Source organism: Limanda limanda, chromosome 9 (assembly GCF_963576545.1).
Source record: "Limanda limanda chromosome 9, fLimLim1.1, whole genome shotgun sequence".
Taxonomy (NCBI): Eukaryota; Metazoa; Chordata; class Actinopteri; order Pleuronectiformes; family Pleuronectidae; genus Limanda; species Limanda limanda.
The window spans coordinates 9,983,111-10,002,917 of NC_083644.1; the positions used below are offsets into that span (position 1 = coordinate 9,983,111).

General features: G+C 40.6%; 1 protein-coding gene across 3 annotated transcripts; it reads right to left on the reverse strand.

Moving 5' to 3' along the window:
• Positions 1–1,073: 1,073 nt before the first annotated feature.
• Positions 1,074–19,311, reverse strand: dazap1 (DAZ associated protein 1). Of its 3 annotated transcripts, XM_061078552.1 has the most exons (13): positions 19,183–19,276; positions 18,097–18,137; positions 16,446–16,612; positions 15,903–15,968; positions 14,571–14,678; positions 14,294–14,342; positions 10,874–10,956; positions 7,629–7,776; positions 7,368–7,400; positions 6,988–7,092; positions 6,595–6,744; positions 5,735–5,899; positions 1,074–1,954 (listed from the first exon to the last, which is right to left on the reverse strand). In XM_061078552.1, exons 1-13 carry the CDS (start codon positions 19,212–19,214, stop codon positions 1,785–1,787), a joined length of 1,317 nt encoding a protein of 438 aa, XP_060934535.1. In that variant the 5' UTR covers positions 19,215–19,276; the 3' UTR covers positions 1,074–1,784. The 3 variants fall into 3 exon arrangements, with proteins under 3 accessions (XP_060934535.1, XP_060934537.1, XP_060934536.1); XM_061078554.1 differs by lacking the exon at positions 6,988–7,092 and having other exon boundaries at positions 19,183–19,311; XM_061078553.1 differs by lacking the exon at positions 6,988–7,092 and having other exon boundaries at positions 6,595–6,765.
• Between the last annotated feature and the right edge of the window lie 496 nt (positions 19,312–19,807).

Sequence of the window (19,807 nt, forward strand, 5' to 3'; positions counted from 1 at the left end):
GAAATTAAAGCGAGGGAAAAAATCAACCAAATGAATTACGAACTAATAAAAGTTTATCTGAGATCATTTCATCAGTTCTGCCTGAAGGAAAGAAAAAGTTGGTTGAATTTGAATATCAAACCCTACAGAGAAACAGCTGAGCGGCCTGCGTCGCAGACTGAGGCCTATAGGAGCAGCTCGTAGAGGCAACAATGTTGAACTGTGTGAATGTGAATCAGGCTCTTCGTTTTTCCCTGAATGAATGAAAGTTACAGGCTCCCACTGTGTTTGTGTGAATTGAGTCACATGGTGTCGTCTGTTCTGTGAAGACTTTACAGATTGTCAATGTGCCAGCGAGGCTCTGGACAGATGAACAGAATAAACATCAGATCCATGGAAATCCACTGTGAGACGCCGGCTGCTGGAACCAGGCTTCCTGTTTCCTCTTCAGTCAACGAACAGACAGTCAACACAGCATCAGGACGAAAGAGATGAATAAATAACTAATTAAACAACAAAAGAAAAGTAAATGAAAATTAAATTAAATTAAATTAAAGGAATCCTGCGCAGTTCACTTCTGCGCAGGAGGTAAATAAAATAAAACTAAATTAAATTAAAAACAAACAAAAAAAATTATAAATAATCACATTTAAATAAAATGTCTGTCTCAGTGCTCGGGCCCTAACTAATGAGCATTGCTATTTTTGAGAACCCAGTGTGAAACCTACACTTGTTTCCAAATTCCATATATTCACAATGGAAATGCTATGAATTCATTCTTTAATCAGATTTTTGCTCTAGAGTGACATTCAAGCATAAAATGTCAGAAAACAGAAAACTTTAACCAATGTTAACCAAGCTAAAAGTCTGACAGCCAAATATACTATTTCAAAAGATATACAACAGGAAAAGCAGTAGAAATATTATCTGGAAGACATGAATCAGGAATTTCTTTTGGAAGTCTTTCTTTAAAAACAATTGATAGTCAAAATTATTGCAGACAATCAACTCATGAATCAATAGACGGTTGCAGCTCTACTCTACAGGACTCTCCGCTGAAATACCAGAAGCAAACAAATCAACATCCACGACAGTCATTGTATCGATAAAACATTTATTTTTGTAATAATTTGTCCTTTTTTCTTTTTGCATAAGTGCAAAAAATGCACCCAAAACAGCCACCTGAGGGAAGTCTACATCTTTAAATAAAAAAACAAGCAAAGTGTACATTTATCGTACAAAATTCTCTTTTTAAAAAATTGCACAGTTTGTGTATAATATATATATATAATTATAATCTCCATTTTAAACAAACTTTAAAGGCTCAGAAAGTAAACAAAATTCACCAAATGAAAAATAAAAACATTTTTTCCCTAGAATTTAAAGCTGAGGAAACTTGAGACCCTGTTTTCATTTGTGTCCACCATAAATATACATATTTATATGCAAGTCTCTTTACATATAGTCTCTGTGCTAGTGTTTGAACAGACAATCAAAATTATTGCAAAGTAGTTTAGTTCTACTATAAAACATGGGGAAGGACGTGGGGGAAAAAGCTTCTTTCTGCTGAATCTTCCTTAACTTAGGCAAAACAAACCTGGGTTTCAATACACCCCTTTAAAAGTTACTGGAATCCCTGCTTTCGTAAAGGTTCCTGTTTTTCACATACTGTGTGCATTCATCCCATAGAAGGATCCAGGATTCCAGTTTTGCTTTTTAGCGAAAACAAACATTTCCCTGACTTCTTCTTTTTTTGTTGTTTTTGTTTTTCATCTTTACACAGCGCCCATCGCCATAGGCGGCCGTCAGCGTCGATACGGGTGGAAGCCCTGTACGTTGTGGTTCTGCCCTCGGCCAAACGCATTGATGGCAGTCTGGGCGTTGGTGGGCTGAGCTGTCGGTGCCCCATACGAGGCCGTGGGCTGGCTGGGGTCCGCGAAGGTGTGGGCGAAGGCTGTCAGGTCCTGGCCGTAGCCTGAGGTGGAAAACAAAAAGGAGAGAGGTGCAGGGAGAAGAGGGTTTTAATGTCAGTATCACCAGGCATCGTTACAGAAAACACTTAGTCCTTTAAAAGTACTGATAAATTGACCAGTGTAAATAAGTTTGATGATCCACCATTTACCCTAACACGTTATATTTACTGGTACATGTCTGATGATTGTAAGTGAAGCATTTTCCTTCTTGATGATTATTGTTCTGTGGCGACTGAAATTACTGGGATGTGACATTACATCATAAATTATTGTACAGTATTGGTATTTGATTCAAATTTGTAATTAAGTTGAGGAAAATGATGTGGAGAACACGCACAGCGTTCTTCGTTTTCAACACTAGATGGCGCAAACGGACAAGGGCCATCCAGGGAAAGAAACTAATCTGCCTGCAAAAGCTGCAGCAGCAACTGTAGAAACCAAAAGGACATCATGGTTAAAAAAATATGGCTGATTTGTTAACTACCAAATGACTGGAGGGATTAATAACACAGTTGCAGCCAAATCTTTCTAGCATCCTGCTGATAATTGGTTATTTTCCTGCCCTGGTAACATGCTCTTAGAACAAGACTCTTGTGATATGTAAATTTCACCAATAAATACTGGAGTACAGAGAGTTATAAATAACTGGAGTGGAAAGAGAAGAGGCAGAAAAAGTGAAAGAAAAGACAATTTGAAAAAGCATTGGTTTTGAGCTGCTCAAACAGGGAGCAGTCCCGACAGGAGCATCAGACACAAGAATCTGAGAGAGATTGAAAATTGACTGGCATCGTGTCCGTCTTTAAATCTTCTTTCCTTTCTCACCCCTTGAGCTACAATGTGGAGACAGTACACGGGGTAAAAACAACGGGTGAATGGACTGCGCTGAGGCACAGAGACAACTGAACCATGAACAGATTTTCTGACAATTAGATCATCCTTTTATAATCAGCAAAGCAATGCGGACAGTGAGGAAACAAAAAAAGGAGGACATGGTCTGTCTTGGTATAGTAAAACCACAGCCCCTAGGGGAGATGGCATGCTGAAGCTCAAAATGCCAAATTTCTCTGGCTGCTTTCTCTGGTTTTACTATACAAGAGTACACCAGGGTAATTTGTATGTACATGCAAAATGTACATGCAAAATACTAAACACTGAGCAAAATAAAAGAGGCAGGGCCGGGGTGCAGCTCTATAAACTCTAAAGGACTTAAAAAGTGCTTCTTTGGAGAAGACGAGCTGGCACCTACCTGCACTATATCCTCCCTGCTCATCCTGACCATAACTGTGAGAAGGACGCGTTGGTCCGTAGGCAGAGGGGTCCTGAGGGTAGTTACCCAAGCCTATCAATGAGATGAGGAGACCAGGTTGACTGAACCCAGATACTGTTGGCCGACTACTTTACATAGTTCCCCCCCTTACTGAGCTTTAAGAGCTTTACACTCAGTTACTGGGTCTGCACTACAGCACTGCTCGGCTTCATCTGGAAGTCAAAACAAAATGGAGTGTGAGTTGGTGAGCTATCTGCTAGCACGCCTGACTTTGGATAAAATCATGCCAGCCTCGTCTCAGGAAATCTTGCAAAATGCGCATGATATGCTGGTAGATGCCAAAACATGAGAAATGTTTTCACACAAAAAAAATGTATGAAAGGAGGGCAAATAAAAGCAGGGACAAGCGCAACCACACCAGCAGTTTTGCATGTCGTACTGAATCAAATATGTCTTGTATACACGCCACAGACATTTTCCAAAGCAGACCATCAATTTCTAGATTAATTTCCCATCTTCCAAGCCACCATTGGTTTACATTCATTTCAGCACACTGTTAAAATCGATGTGAACTGTCTTGAAACTTGTTTCTAATAGACAGCATGTCAGCATCTTTCTGTCACATGCCATGAATGTTGTGTGCTTTGTAAGGCTGGACCATATGGCCAAAGATTATATCAAAATCAAATTTGAGGTAGATAAACTATGTGTTATATCTCCTTGCTGTGTTATATTTGTGTATATTTTGCATATTATATTTATATATATATATATATTTAAACTTAGCAATAAAGTCCTACACTGATGAGATTTAAAGATTTAAAATTAAACAACAAACATGAGGTTTTGCAATTATTCTCTCAATTTTCAGTTTGACAAGAAAAGTCAACAAGAAAATGACATGAACATCAAGTTTCAAGTTTCACATTGTACTGTAATAAAAGTGAAGTCAGGCTGTTGGGAATTATTGAGAAAATAATTTGTCATGAATAAATTTACATGCAAAACCACAGGTTAGATCCTTTCTCTAATGACAACCAAGTTATTTAGATTGTTTAACTCCACAGAAGCCAAACTTAACTTTAACCTTAACAAACTTACTTTATTTTCCTAACCTCACGTGAAAGCGTCATATCCAGTGGCTACAGAAACGTTCATGTTAGGGCTGTTTGATATCACTGACATCATCTGGGATTTTCTGCCCATTTCACAAAACCATCGAGACTCTGTGCTGCCATCACTGGACTTAACGCCAGACGACACTAAATGCAGAAAGCTGGATGGAAGAGAAGCACAAGCAGGAAAACACTGAACAAGATGGACACCTGTCAGAGGTAAAATCATGAGGCTTCTGAATTAAAATCTGACTCTTATCTGTAATTATGTTGTCTAAAGGGCGAATGTTCGATGAAGACAAAGCTTGTTCCCCTGGATGCTGGTTAGTTTTCACATTATTTCAGTCTTTCGTTTGGTTCAGAGCTGAAAACCTCCAGGTCTCAGTCTTTATTCTACACAATCAGAAAAAGGTGCCCCTCCATTTGTTTTCAATAAAGAAATGAATAAAGCACATCATCATCTACATTCAGTGAAGGGGCTTGATGTAACGTCTCCTTTTCAAGTCCCTGCATGCTGAGTGAAATTTGGCAGAGTTAATCAGCTCAGGGGAGATTCAGGAGGAACATTAATCACAGCCTAACCCAGTCCAAAGGTAATATTTGACCAGACTAACAATCCAGTTCAGAGACCACAAAGACTGATAGTAAATGTTACAGACCTTTTGGTTAAGAAATGACTTGGCCAGGACTTGAATATCTTTACATATCTACAGGGCTCTGAAAGTTGCAGACAAGCATGCAAAGCTCTAGACTCTAGAGTGATAAACTGATGGACAAGTTGAAAATCTTTGATAAGGTAACTTGGCAGGTTGGACATGCCTTTTTCCAGAAATAACACAGGCCTAATATTGCCATGCTGGTACTCTTTTATGGCAAACGGGCCAAGTCCAGGAAAAAAACCAGCAAAGTCACAGACAGGGAGGAAGAGAAACAGGAGGTGGAGGCGAGGGAAATGAAAAGACAGGAGTATTTGATTCAAGTAAAATAAAAAAAATAAAAAATGCAAAACAAAATTTAAAAAAAAACATTTCAAGACAGGATGATCTAATTCAAGCCCACCAAGACCTACCAATCTTTTTTACCAATCCACAACCAGGCTGGAAAAACTTTACAGAAATGCCTGCTGAAGACTCCTGGATGTGGTGAAGCTTCAGCAGCATCTTTACAGTAGAGGCAGAGAGGTTCATGTATGCAGGAAGCATGTATGCATGTGTAGCTGTTCAAGCTAAATGGAACCAAGAGCGAGCTCCTGCTTGTTTTAAAATTCAAAATATGAACTTGAATGAGCTGTAGTTGCATCCGTTAAATACTGAGGGAGATGGGCAGGGCAGAGGGGTTGATTCAGATCAAATGGGAGAGAAAGGGGCAGCAAACTGTTCTGTGCACAATGCTTTTCTTACCATACTGGCTATAAGGGAAGTCGGGCTGCCCGGTGGGAGCTTTGCTCAAGTCCTGAGTTGGTGTGGTGGCGGGGGCAAAGCCCAGAGGTGCAGCTCCTGGAGTGGTGGGCGGAGGAGGAACTTGTGGAGCATACTGGTCTGCTTGGGGTGCGCCGAAAGTGTAACCTGTACGATAGGAACAAGATCATAATGATGATTTAATTTCATCAATGTTGTACATTATAGCAGGAAAATACTAATTATCTTTGACACAAAGTCATTGACTTGAGCAAAAATAGACTTTAGTTGTATTTACGAATATTTAAAAAATCCAGTTGATCATATGATCACCTGAAAACTGTAAATAGTGTCGGTATTTATCAATTAATCCACCAAATCCAATCTCATTTTAGGCTTTTTGAAATTGTGTGTAAATTGTGCCACCAAGTCTTTTGAAAGGACCAGCTGCCAAATGTAACGGTCCCTACTCTGTCAACACACTTAAAACATATAAGCCTGCACTTTTTGTTGGTCTATGATTTACCTAAACTCAGCTTGGTCTGCTAACAGGCTGAACTGGATCAAGGTCATAATCCACCACGCAGGCTTCTTTTTAAGCAGCAGTTCATGAAACTCATCAATCTGTCCCTGTCTGATAAGATGCCGGTTCCTACCTGACCACAGCAACAGCAAAGTTGCCAAGAAAACCTGTCATGGATTCATTTTACACATTTTACATGCATATATAAAAATATATGAATATCAGATCTAAGAAACTCCACCTACTTATTCCCCTAACCCTTACATATGCTATAGTATCTGTTTGCATGTTGCAGTGATGTCAAAGCAGCAGCAATGTGTAATGAGCGAGTGCTACTGACCAAACTGAGGTGCTGTGCTGTAGCCCTGTTGAGGGTAGCCCTGAGGTGCAGCAAAGCCACCCGCTGGGGATGTGACCAGGAATGCGTTGAAAGGTGATGGAGGCTGTGTGGGTGTCCCCCGGCCTGCAGTCAACGGAGGTACATACCCGCCTTCTCCAACAGAGAACAGAACTAGGTAATATGTATGATTTATATAAATATCTGTTTATATACACATGATTACACAGGCAGGCAATAACAGGAAGAATGAAAAGTTCCAGGACAGATGTAGGCAAACAACACTAGTTTCAATTTGTTATGGATTTAATAAACAGCTGAATTAAAGACAAAAGGTTTAAAAAACTGCATTTGAAGGTTGCTATCTGAAGCTGAGGGACAGTGAGGTATCCTTACAGGGCCGACTCTGCAGTGAGTCCTGCAGGTTGACCCGGAGGTGGGGATATGAAACCGAGCCTGACCAATGGCAGAGGGAGGCCGGAATACATTCAAGGCTGCCATCTGTCTCAAATAGAAAAATATCAGCAGGCTCAGCCATTATGAATCAGTGATAACACGCGCTGTTAACTGTCATCAGCCCATTGGCCTCCCTCAATGCAGGCTCTCTCTGTGACACAGGCCTTTAGAGATAAGAGCAGATCACATGGCAAACACACACACACATCTATCTGCAGTTTGATCAATTCACTGTTGTGTAACATGAAAAAAAAAACAAATTCAACAGACTGGAAAGACAAGATATTTTCTATGTGGTAGAATAGAGGTGCAACACCTACCTATGGGCTGGCCAGTGGTCGACACCCACACTCCTTCAAAAAGAGAGAAAGAATATTTAGACTGAGGACAACACTGATGCCTGAGATATGAAATGTTCACATGATTCAGTTCAAACATTCAAACCGAGAGAACAACCAGTGACCACCCTGCACAAGGTTAATGTTAGAGGAGAGGATTAAACACATTCAAACAGTTACCACTGGGTTTTCCTCTGAACAAAGAGTCTCACTGGCTCTGCTCTTGGACGTGTTCCCACTCACCCTGTGGCCCGTATGGCTGTTGCCAGCCCTGGGCAGGCTGTGCTGTCCAACCATTAGCTGCAGTCAAGATGCCCCTGGGTGCCCACTGGCCAGGGCCAAGCTGGCCAGGAGCTTTGCTGTCACGAGGTTCAGCCTTCTTTACTTCCACCTGGACAAAGGACAAGGAGGGCACGTTTGGCAACACCAGTGTAAGATCTAGACGACCCTCACCTAGACAGACCTCTCCTAGCACTGATATTCAATCTCAACATTTTGGGCCAGGTTGAAAACTCTTCACTCTATGTTTATCAGAATAATGTGGGGCAGCTATGTTAATTAATATTACTGTGTAGCCTGGAGAGATGTACAGCTATGTGTCTCAGGTACTAATTATCAAGCAGGAATTTCAGAGAGCCCAAAATCAGATTATAAAAAGACAATAAACGTGAATTACAGTGGCTTTTTTTAACGTACCTGAGAAACATAGATTTCTTTGCCCTCTATATATGATAAGGACGTCTAATGGAAGGTCGTGACTTACCTTTCTCCAGCTAATGCTTACAAAGAATATCTTGTTTTAATATTTATCAGAATAAGTTTTTCTGGAGTGGGAGGGGTGTAGAGAGAAATCTGTATCTAAGTTCTAACAGAATATAAAGTAAACATGCAGATAGTAAAAATGAACAGTCTTTTCAATCTTAAACTGAATCTTCATACTGTGTCAAAGGTGAGAAAATAGTGACTGATACAGTTTGACACCAATATAATGTCAAATTATACTGTCAACAAAGTCAAAAGTATCCTAATGTTATAATTAAGACTCCAAGTTTCTTTTAATTTATATTTATGATGAAAGGTTACTTGGATTAAGGGCCCTGTAAGACAAATTGTGATTTGCGAATATGGGCTCTACAAATAAAATTTGATTGATTGATGATTGTCTTAAACTTTTAAATGATTAACGCTTAGAAACTGACTTTATTCATTCACTTCTTAACTTATATTTCAGTTTTATATATTGTCCGATGTAAACGTTTGCTGCCTCGAGTCAATTTAAAATGAATTGCACCAATAAGAAAAGTTTCTTGACTGCAACTAGGCAAGGCTACCAGCCGTTAACCAGAGCAAAGAAACAGGCTGAGACTAAGGGGGAGCCAACCAGAAATAGACTGAGAGGTTGAGTTATTGGGGTCACCTTGCGGGAGGAAAACGAATCACAAATTCCTCCCCGCTTTAAGGTGGTGCCACCTTCCCCAGCCTCCTCTTCCTTCTCTGTCGACCTAATTACATGCACATGTTTCCGGCAGTGGCCTCGCCGCCGCCGGCAGCTACCTGAGCGCTTTCTCCCGTGGGCATCACAGCTACGAGTGATGGATACCATGACTTCTGCACGGTCCCCAACAGCAGAACTGGGATTTGTCCCACAGTTTGATGTGCTCCAATTTCTAATTTGGTAACTCATATCTCCCAGGCTCCCACAAGTCCCAGCGTAAGGTAATGTCAAGTCAAGAACAATGGATTAAGTCGAGCCTCGATTCATGCTGAAAAACCAGGGCAAAGTCAAGGGGGGCGAGTACACACTGGAGAGTACACAGGTTGGGCTGAAGCTGTTACCAAGAAAATGGGATCAAAATCATCACTGTAATAATCTGGGCCATTTAAATAAAAATAAATCTTTGTTCAGCATGACGGAAATCCTGCTGAAACATGTCTGAGGCTAGTTCTGACATATTTTCTTATTATCAAATTAAAGGGTAATTGGTAGCTGATTTTTTGGCAACATGTTTTACTTGTAATATTAGTTTGTTGTAGGAAACCACAACAGCCATGGTTTACATCTGCCTTAGGGACATTTGTTAGGTGTCATTCCCTAATTCAGACCTAACTCTCTTCTTTCCTCATCGTTCTACTGTCCACTCTCAAATAAAAGCACAGAGGACTCCAAATATGCAACCAGCACTGTGCTTGCAGGTGCAGAAGCACCACAATAACTAGCACTTTTCCCCAAAAAAGAAGAATACTTTAATATCGTCAATAAGAAATTAAAAATAACTGCTGAAATATACACGGAGGATTTCAGTGTTTGGAGACAAATATTTAAGAAACTTAACGCAGCCATTTTAAGATCAAGGACAGACGCAGGAGACATATGAGGATATGACTGAGAGAATATAACTACACTGTGAAATGTATTATGCTCACAAATCAATGAGACTGTCTCTCTGCTGGTTTCTCTGTATTTATTATTAAAGCGCCTAATTAAAAAATTTAATTTGAGGGAAATTGGGGGTTGATAATGAATGAGTACTTAAATCTACTTTATACCAAAGTGGTGGATCAATCCTTGAAGGATGAATGAAAACACGCAGCATGGTTTTGTTTGTCTTCTGCTGAGGTTCCCAGCAGGTGTGTGGTGTTTGCCAGGAGGTTATTAAGTGTGATTAAATCCTACGCCATAGTGAAGTTATTGTCTTTTCCCAGACGGACAGATTACCTGACACTGTCTGAATTGTCTTTGCACAGAGAAAACCCCTCATCCATCTGGTGCAGCCGCTGAGTAAAAGTCAACACTAAGTGAACTGCATATATTACTGTGCCTGATCCTAAACCGCACTTTAGATACTTCTGATTCTTTTAAAAAATTTGAAATGTAATATGACCAAAACTGGGGGACACAGTATGGAGATTCTTTAACTGAGGTCACTGGGTTGAGCTTTTTCTTAAAATTTTCAAAAATGAAATAAATAAATAAAACATGTTGACGTGTAAGTGACCTGTCAACAGAAATATCAGAAAACAAAAGAAACAGAACAGAATTGGACCAATCCTTTAGGTGATTCTGTGAAATTCAGCCTCAACTTTTATTATTATTTCTCATTTTAATGGCAAATCAAAAGCCAGAAAACAGTTGGATTTGGAAGTTTTTAGTACAATTTAATAAACCTAGGACATCCTAAAGGAGTGGTCAGTATAAACAAAGCCTTGGGTGACAGCTCAAACTGTAATATAACAGCATTTGTCAAGCATTAGTGGCTTTAGAAGCTATGAGATCAATAGAGTGAGCAAACTTAGATGAGACATGTCAGCAGCCGGATTATTCTATGATTTCAAATGCTAAATTTGTGCCGTATAATGTTACAGTCACTGATGGAAAGCCACTGGAAAATGTACTATCACAAAATACATCAGCATCCCGATTAAATTCTTACTGTGTCACCCAAGCCTCCGTTTGATCTTAAGGGTAAAATAAAACTACAACTACACACTTTTTTGCCCATGATGTCGTGAAAATGCATGTTGACAGCCTGGTCCACTGATTGTTCGGCCTCGAAAGTAATAAATCCAAAACCTAGCCAACGACCAAGAGTGAATCAAGGTAGCAGGGGGGTTGTGACAACACAAGATGAAGAACAGTATTGGGCTCCAGCAGAGTGAGGATCCGTCAAGACTGAGCAAGAGGCTCCTGGGGTTCGGATGATGTCGCAGACTTGCAGAGCAACACAAATCCAAGACTAAGGCCTGGAGGGATTGAGGGGGAAATTTCTCTTTACTGTGCAGAGAAATATTTGGTGAATACAGAATACAGGAGGGTTTAACTGCTCAACATGCAGAATGACAGGTGCAGTGTTTGATTTCACGTGAAATGTCACAGAACAATGAGGTCACTCTTTCGCCCTCTAACACTGATAAATGCCAAATTGAACCAATACCCCGTTGTGTTACTTCATGCTGTTTCATCCAAACCCCACCTTGATCTGTCCCTTGGTATATTGCTTTGGAGCACACACTCGCAGCAGCCATTGTTAATGCATCACAAAAATATGGAGAAACACAAACTGTAGAATGCCTAAAGCTTTCTCCAAGCTTTCCCAATTTCAGTAATTTTACTTTTGAGTCAGCCAGGATAAGCCTAAAATGGACAATTAAAATAGTGTTCACAACAATAACACAAAGATATAGGCCATGACTGGTTTCCCAAAGTGACAAGTTGTTGATTTTGTTCAAGAGGTTTCATGGGGGGTACACAACGTTCATCAACCAGAAGCAAACTTTAGAGATTTCTTGTTGCAGCCGCACCGACTGCTCAGTAAAAACTCAATCTGGAACAGAACTTTTTCAGTGTTAGCAGGCCGCCTAGCGCCGCAGTGATCTATTTTCAACTTGATTAACTTTCCTCCGTGGCAGAATTGGGTTGTGTGCAGATCTCTACTTGGGGACTTAACCTCAATCCAACGGAACCTCCTGTGAGACAACTGAAATTTGGAGACCTCTAGTAACATGCCAAGCATTTCCCCAGCCTCACGATCCATCGCTATTAATAACATCTGTCATTGACCCGTCCTTCAACTAAATTTAAAACCAAGTTGACACATTAAATTTTGACATATCCTGGTTACACTGACTCGGCGACACTGAAATTGATAATTGACTCTAATCAGATATCAGCTACAGATGAAACTCAGGGGTTATAAATAATTTGACATGAATGAAACTTGACATGGACCAGCCGTCATTTTGACGTCTACTCACGGAACAGGACACAAATTTAATAATAATATATGAAAAGATGCAACGACTTTTCAAGTAATTGCTCAATCTACCTAATTTTTGGGCAGAAAGTGTGACAATTAAATTATTATTTATCAAGTATCTTATTACTGAAAATGTGTATGTGAATATTTTCATGGTTTCTAAACTAAATATATTTGGCTTGTGGAATGTTGGTCAGACAAATCTGACACTTAATTTATTCAAACAATGAATTGATTTACAATCTATTGTTTGGCCAATGGCCATATCCCCTATAACTAAAAATCTTAAATTCAGAGGATGAACATCTTCTGTGAATCAACACAGATTCAGAATGAAGACTTCATTGGCTCAAATAACATCTCTCTGTTATTACTGGGAACATTTATGCTTCAGCCCAGTTAACAGTTTGATGCGACTTTGTGTACGCCCCATTGTGACCAAGTGAAAAATCTGAGTGCTTTTACATTTGGCCTGTACCTCTGTGCTACCAGTCAATGCACAGTAACCTAAAGGAGAAAAGACAAATCTTAAAGAGACACAGTTAATCACATTCAAACCATTCACAAGGAGAAGGGGGACAGAAGAAAGAAAAATAGAAAAAGGGCTTACTTACAAAAATACTTAACTTTCTACATACGGGAAAACACACACTAGGTCGTCTAAGATAAATGTATCAAGTACGTCTAAATCAGGGTAAAGAAAACTTACACCAATATTCAAAGACTAATGGTTTTTTAGTAAAATAATTATTTATACTATTAAAGATTATGTAATGGTTGTTACAGATGCAATACATCATGTTAAATTCCAATGACAAACTATTCTGGGTTTCTCCCAACAGAGAATGTATGGTGTTTTAAAGGAAGAGCAGTGATACATGTTGTGGGTCAGTGGCCACTACATCATGGCTATGTAGGACAAATGCAGATGAGACAGCTGTGACTGTAACTCAGCAAGCAGAGTCTGACACCAACACTGCCGGTGGCACGGGTCTGATTCCCAGTGAGGCCATCCGTGCTTTAAGTGCCGGCACATGTCAGACACTCACGATACATTTAGGATTTATCTGGACAAACATCTGAGATATTAATGTCCGTCACCGCTACTGTCAGGAATCATGTTGAATAGATTTCTGGAGTATGAAAGGGCACTTAAAACATTTTCATTATTCCATTTGTTCTCGTGATAAGAGTTTTTAATTATAATCACCTTCAGCGACCGCGATGGAACCGGTCTCTGTGAAGGACAAATATTCCCATTCTCAATATACCAGATGCATGTTGTGAGTGCCTTGTTTTTGTTCTTCAGCTAGTGAGTCTTCTTACGTCCAAAAACTCCTTTTTACCACTGTCAAATTTAACTTCTTCCATTTCATAAAGTTTTAGTGAAGATTTTCTAGCATTGAAAAATCGACATACATCTACAAAATCCAGAAAACTGTCTGTCTGTACATTAAGCGCGTATCTCAAAAGGTTCATCTTATCGGCTTCACACTTGGTGTATTCTTAATGGACCAAGGATCTCCAGCTGTATTGCAATCTGCTCTGTTGTGTGTGGCATCCCTTATTGATAAAAGGTTTAATTCTAGAATTGAAACTGTTAATTCAATAATCAATTATACGACAGAAAATTATTCCCTATTATTAAAAATTATTCAACAATAAAATTGAGAAATGTATAAGCAAATGTGCAAAAATGTGACTGGGTGTAGTCTTCTCAATAAAAAATGTGCCTTCAGAATGATTTATTTCCATAAAAAAACGTAACCAGGTAGATGTAAGAAACAGACTGGAATTGTCCCACAAGGTCAGGTGGGACACGGCAAGATACCATCTGTTAATGTTGAACTGAGTGTACGGCCATCAGGGCTGCTAAAGAATTTAATGTTCTTGACCCGGGAGTGATTTATTTGTCACTGCACGGTAATGACTTTGTACGGGTTTCATTTAGCACGCTTCTAACGCATTTTGTGTTTTATTGTGTGCCTTTACCATACATCAAATTGCTGTTTAAGGGTTACAGTGTTTTAATTGAATTGAACATCTGGGGCTGAAGGGGCTTTTTTTCTCTTTGGGCCAGAATAGTTTGTCATGAGATTTAAGATGGTACGGTATGGGGAGGGGAGAGGGAAAAAAAACGGGATCAGCTTTTACCTCGGGGCCTCTGCTTCTCCGCATCATAGATCATTACCACCTCTGTGACCTTGAAAGGGACAAAGGGAAACAGTGGCTCCATTTAGCAAACCAGGCCGGGTACCTTCTTATTCCAATTAAAATATTCAGACTCAATTGGGTCAAATATATACTCGTCCTATTACAATCCCACAACATTTTTATAATGTACTATTGACCCTGTACAATGTCACATCCATTCAAGCAGTCTTTAATGATGATGTGAACTGACTTGCATTGTGTGCTTGGCAATACTCACCACTCCAAATCTATTGAAATAGTCCCTGAGTTCAGGCTCGCCGCAGTTATGGGGGATTCCACCTACAAATATCTTCTTTGATTTATTGCTATCTGCTTTGCTGCCCTTCTGAAAGAAAACAGGGAGTGTATGCATTTCAGTGTCTGTTGAAGGATCACTCTGAGATGGGGCCAGTTAGCCATCATCTATTCAGACAGTGCAGAAGAAATTAGGTTCTCCTCTTGCCCTGGGGTATAATTCTTAACATGTCATGTCAATGCAAACACTGGTCTCCACAGATCAGAGAACACGGCTTCCTCCACTTACTCTCTACCACTGAGCATTGCTGTGCACTGCACTCGTGCTTTAAAGGCTAGATGCTGCTTACAACGATTTTTACCAGTTACGTCTTCTGCTTTGTTGGTAAAACATTCACTACCAACTACATGACTTAAACTCAGTGAAAGGAGTTCCGGTAGGAGGAAGAGAGCCTTATTTCTAAAAGCATCCGACATACAAAGCCTGTGCTTTCAGGCAAATATGTGACTTAAAAAAAATGCTTTAATGACAGCAGCGGCGCAATAATAAAACCCTTGGCTGCCCAAAGGGACAAAATGACTATAATAGAGCTGCAGGGGCTTGATAGCATTGTTGATCGACCCGGAAATTGCCCAAGTTGGTGCAGAGATTTTTGCCTGACAAAACGTTCACTGCTGAAAGGCAATTTCTCGTATCATAATAGCTTACTGTTCTTTTAATCTTTATGTGTTTTCACAGCTTTATTCAAAGAGAAGTCACTTGCAAGGACAAAATATGATATCTTAACTTCAAGATCAATAAAACTGCAGCATCCATATGAAATAATGCAAAGATACAATTATAATTCCAATGTTTAGCATGGTGACAAAAGGCCATGCATGACAATCTCATGAGTCATTTTATCAACATCTCGAAAAATTGTGACGTTATTATGGGTCAATACAAGGCTATTGTATGTTCTAACAGAGATCTGCAGAAATTGTTGCAGTCTCTTGGTCACAAATAGAGGTCGATACAAGACGTAAGTTCTTCAACGCTTCTGTGATTTATCAAAGCCCCAAACCAATTCCAAGGACTCTCAAGGGTATTGCGCCTGCTCATTGTGAGCTTTACAAAAAAAAATCCTTTTAGAAAAACACTAAATATCTGAAAATAAAATGACGGTTAAAGTCAGAGTGATTTTGTTAATGAAGCTCAAGATCTCAGAATTCAACCTCGTGAGGAGGAGGGGTTGGTGAGACGGACGGCTTTTAGCCTTAGTCCAGCAGAAACACCTAGCCTTGCCTTCGCCATAAGAAATCAGATTCCTCTTACCCAGCCCTCTTTGGTTCGAGTCTTTTCAGGCTGCATCCCCCTGGGAGTGCATGGCTTCGGGTCAATCTGACAGCGGAGAGAGAGAAAAACGTTTTCTCTAAGTAACCTTAAAATGTGTATATTAAAGTACCTAACACAGCAGGGTAAGGACATACATTCATAACAATAATTGGCCAGAGTGTATGCTTTTCTCTGCCTCAGTCAAAATATCGAATGGGGCAAAATAGTTCATGAGGGAGCTAATAATGACACAATAAATCGAAAGGGGAAACTAGACTGACAACACTTTCGTTTCAGCCAATTCAAACCGTTGCTGCCAATATTGCTTATAATCGTTGAACAGGTAAATCTTGTTGGGCAAGCACATATCAGTCTTTATCATCTGTACTATTGGCTGCAGGCAAGTACAATCTAAACAACCAACATTTTAATTCTCCTTGAATAACTTCTCACTACTGAGGATTATGACATACATTTACTTAGCGTTGGCAGATTACTCAGCTTGATTCGACTATCTGATACTTTGATTCTTTAAATACTCACATTTCTTCCATCAAGATTATGCGGCTTTGTCTCCAGCACTGTCCGTACACAATTGGGGTCTTTGAATTTGACAAAGCCGAAGCCTCGCGACTGATTTGTAGTTTTGTCCTTCATGATGACACAATCTACTACTTCCCCATACTGTGAGAAGTAGTTTCTAAGTGTCTCTGAGAAGAGAAAGAAACGACCACCAAAAATAAGCACAGATTTAAACAGTAATACTGCAAATTTGTTAATTTAAAGATTTAACTTAGCCCACTTTGGCTCCTGAACACAAAGAAGTGATGATTTACAACACTTGTACCATCATTACAATATATTATACTATTAAAATATCGTCAGCAACCTGCACCATAACTGGAACTGCAACTAAAACTATGACACACTGGAAACCGTCATTCAGTGACCTTGATTTTGTCTTTCGCCAGAATATTGTGGATTATATCAATGTTTTTATAGGGAAACAATTTCACCTCACATATTGATACTCCTACAGAGCAAATACAGCCCTGACCCGCTGTCATTTCACATAGCAGCAAACGTACAACCAACTACAGTAATGCCTGCACACGCCCATCGAGATCAGCGTACAAGTTTGAACAAACGAGGAGTCACTTTGGAGAGTGTTGTCGTAATTGCCTTTCTCATTGCTAGAAGGCCCCAGGGCATCGGCGGGCAAACAGGCTCGGTGTAACACAGCGTTGTGGTTCAGATCTCAATGTAAACGTGGACAAACCCTTGTGCAAAGTTACACAATGGCTAGTTGAGCATGAGCCAGTGGAAAGAAGCTTAAGACGGACAAAACCAACTCTGCACAGCTCTGAACGAGAGAGATGTATACACAGGCGCATTGCACTAATAACCTAGACTCTACCAACGATGAGTAATTATGAAATGTGACAGGGAGAATATACTCTATGGGCTTTTTGTGATTTGGTTCATTTTAACACAGGATATTGATAACATCAATACAGTAATTTGATAGGTTATGAACATTAATACACAACTTTTTTCATCATACAATATTTGCTACTTTCTGTCATTATGGAGATGAAAAAGTTAAATGTTATCTTTTGCTTAGGGCGACACATTTATCCTAACTGCACTGATATCAAAACATTGTATTCCACATAGCACAATTATTTTTCTACAAAATCAACCACTTGCTTCAAATACATCAGTGTTATTGTGTCAACGCAGTCGTATAAGTATTTTCTCTGAATAAAACACAACAAAACTGAACCAGGACTTACGATAAGAATAACAATACAATTACTATCTTCGTCTGCTTGACCATCGTCACCATTATATCCAGGTACCATGTCACACACACCATTATTATTAATAACACCACAATTCACTTAAATACCATTCATTGTTGATGTAAAGGTAGAAGCCAAAAATACCATTATCTTATATTACTAAAAGTATCCAAATGTACATGTACTGCGTATTTAAGTACTTCCCACTTGTGACTGGGAAGCAGGTTTTAATCAAACTCAGCCACCAAACAAGACCATGAACAACTACCCATCCTGAATTCTGACAACAGTGACGACTACAACAGCCATCCAGACCAATTCCAGTGAATTCCAAATTCCTCGGAACATGAAGTGAGAAGCATTCACAGGTTAAAACAGGTGTGACTTACCTTGTGTGGTGCTCCAGTCCAATCCACCCACAAAAAGTTTCCTGGGAAAAGTAGATAAATGACAAATCGAGTTAGTCACTGATCATCGCTTTGAGTTATTCATAAACTGCCTGACAAGCATCTCTGCCCTGTCTCACACAAAAACCAGAGAAAACACACTGGGTTGAAAAATCTCTCAGGTCTTTGTGGAGAAGATGGCAGATTTCAGAACCACAACAAAGCTCCAGCTGACTAAACACTCCACTACACACACATTACACAACCCGGGGCACCAGGCTGCTGCAGCAGGAGGAGATGAGGCTCAAACGACCGGTTCCTGTGACTCACATTCAGATCCAGTCCTCCAGCACCGGCTGAAATGGCCTCGACCATATAAAAGCTCTTTTGATGAACCTCCTGCCACGTAAGTTACCCGGGACGGAGCCCATCAGTGAGCCGCCTCCAGAAGCTGCAGCAGCCCCCCTCCCCTCCACGGTCCTCCCCCGGCTCCAGGCTCCTCCAGCAGCCCGAGTGAGAGCCTCTCACAGCGGGGGAGAGGAGAGCAGCTGCCCGGCTCCCTGCATGGAGCTGGAAGTTTTAATGGCACTTTAAAAGGCGCTGGTATCGCACAAGCTCCCGAGTTAACACACGTCTGGTTGAGGACACGCTGGGACACGTCCCCTGGTGGAGGAGGAAAGGGGGGGTCACAGGCTCCATCCTCCGGCGGTGCCCGCTAAACGTCCTCGCCCGGGCGAAGGGGACGAGAGGAGACTTTCGCTTCGCTGGCAAAGCGAAAGCTAAGCTAACAGCTAAGCTAACCCAGCTAACCTGCAAACTACAGGGAAACAAGTGACCGCACTTCCACGCCTCCCCCCCTGTGTCAAGGTGAGTGACAGCCCCGGAGACAACCACAGCTCGTTCCTCCATCAACACCAACCACTGAGCCACTTCAACCATTTACTTTCACTTCTTCTTTTTGCCCCTCTTTCCTCGGGCTAGCTGAGTTACTAGGGCTAGCCTAGCCTGCTAGCTAGCGTTAGCTTTCAGATGACAGCTCGGAGCGGAGAGAGCACTGGCTGTGAGGAGGCTCCAGCGAGAGGGTCTTACCCGACTTCATCTCCCACCAAGTTGTTGTTCATGTCTGAGGCGGATGCGGCGGAGAGCTGCAGCTGCGACCGGCTTCTGGCTTCAGTGCCTGTCAGACTGAGGAGGAGGAAGGTCACTCCGCTTTTTGGTTCAAACTGCTCTGCGCAGTGACGACGCTGCGGGGGGCAAATCCGCCTTTAAAGGGACATCACACCCGATCAGTCCGCTTCCATCCACCACTGATCCCGCAGGAGCAGCTTGGGTGCTTTCACTGAGCAAGTTCACAAGCAAACCTGCAAGAAAACCTGCAGAGAACCACCTGAACACGTCTGGTCCCGGCTGAGTCACTTGTTAAAACTTCCCTTGTAGTCCAGGCAAAGTCACTCATTTTAAAGCCAAAAATCGAACTAACTAATGTATTTTTCATACATATGAATGGTGTTTCTGCCTATGCAAATTATGACATATTCAATAAGTATGGAGCTCATGTGCATATTCAAATTCATTTCGAAGGAAACTTGTAATACAAAAAAAGTTACTTTTCATGTATACTTTTACGATGTAAAGTTTTATTTGAAGTAGGAGTAAAGGACAAAACTAAGCTTATTTGAGTGTATTTTGGGCATATTCGAGTAGTGTATAGCTC

What these genes read in the sequence shown, in the direction of transcription:
- dazap1 (XM_061078552.1), bottom strand. Translation starts at nt 19,214, where the DNA reads ATGAACAACAACTTGGTGGGAGATGAAGTCGG. An exon ending in ATTTCAATAGATTTGGAGTG is followed by an intron (nt 14,343 to 14,570) that starts GTGAGTATTGCC and finishes GTCCCTTTCAAG; the next exon opens with GTCACAGAGGTGGTAATGAT. An exon ending in CAGCACAGCACCTCAGTTTG is followed by an intron (nt 5,900 to 6,594) that starts GTCAGTAGCACT and finishes CCTATCGTACAG; the next exon opens with GTTACACTTTCGGCGCACCC.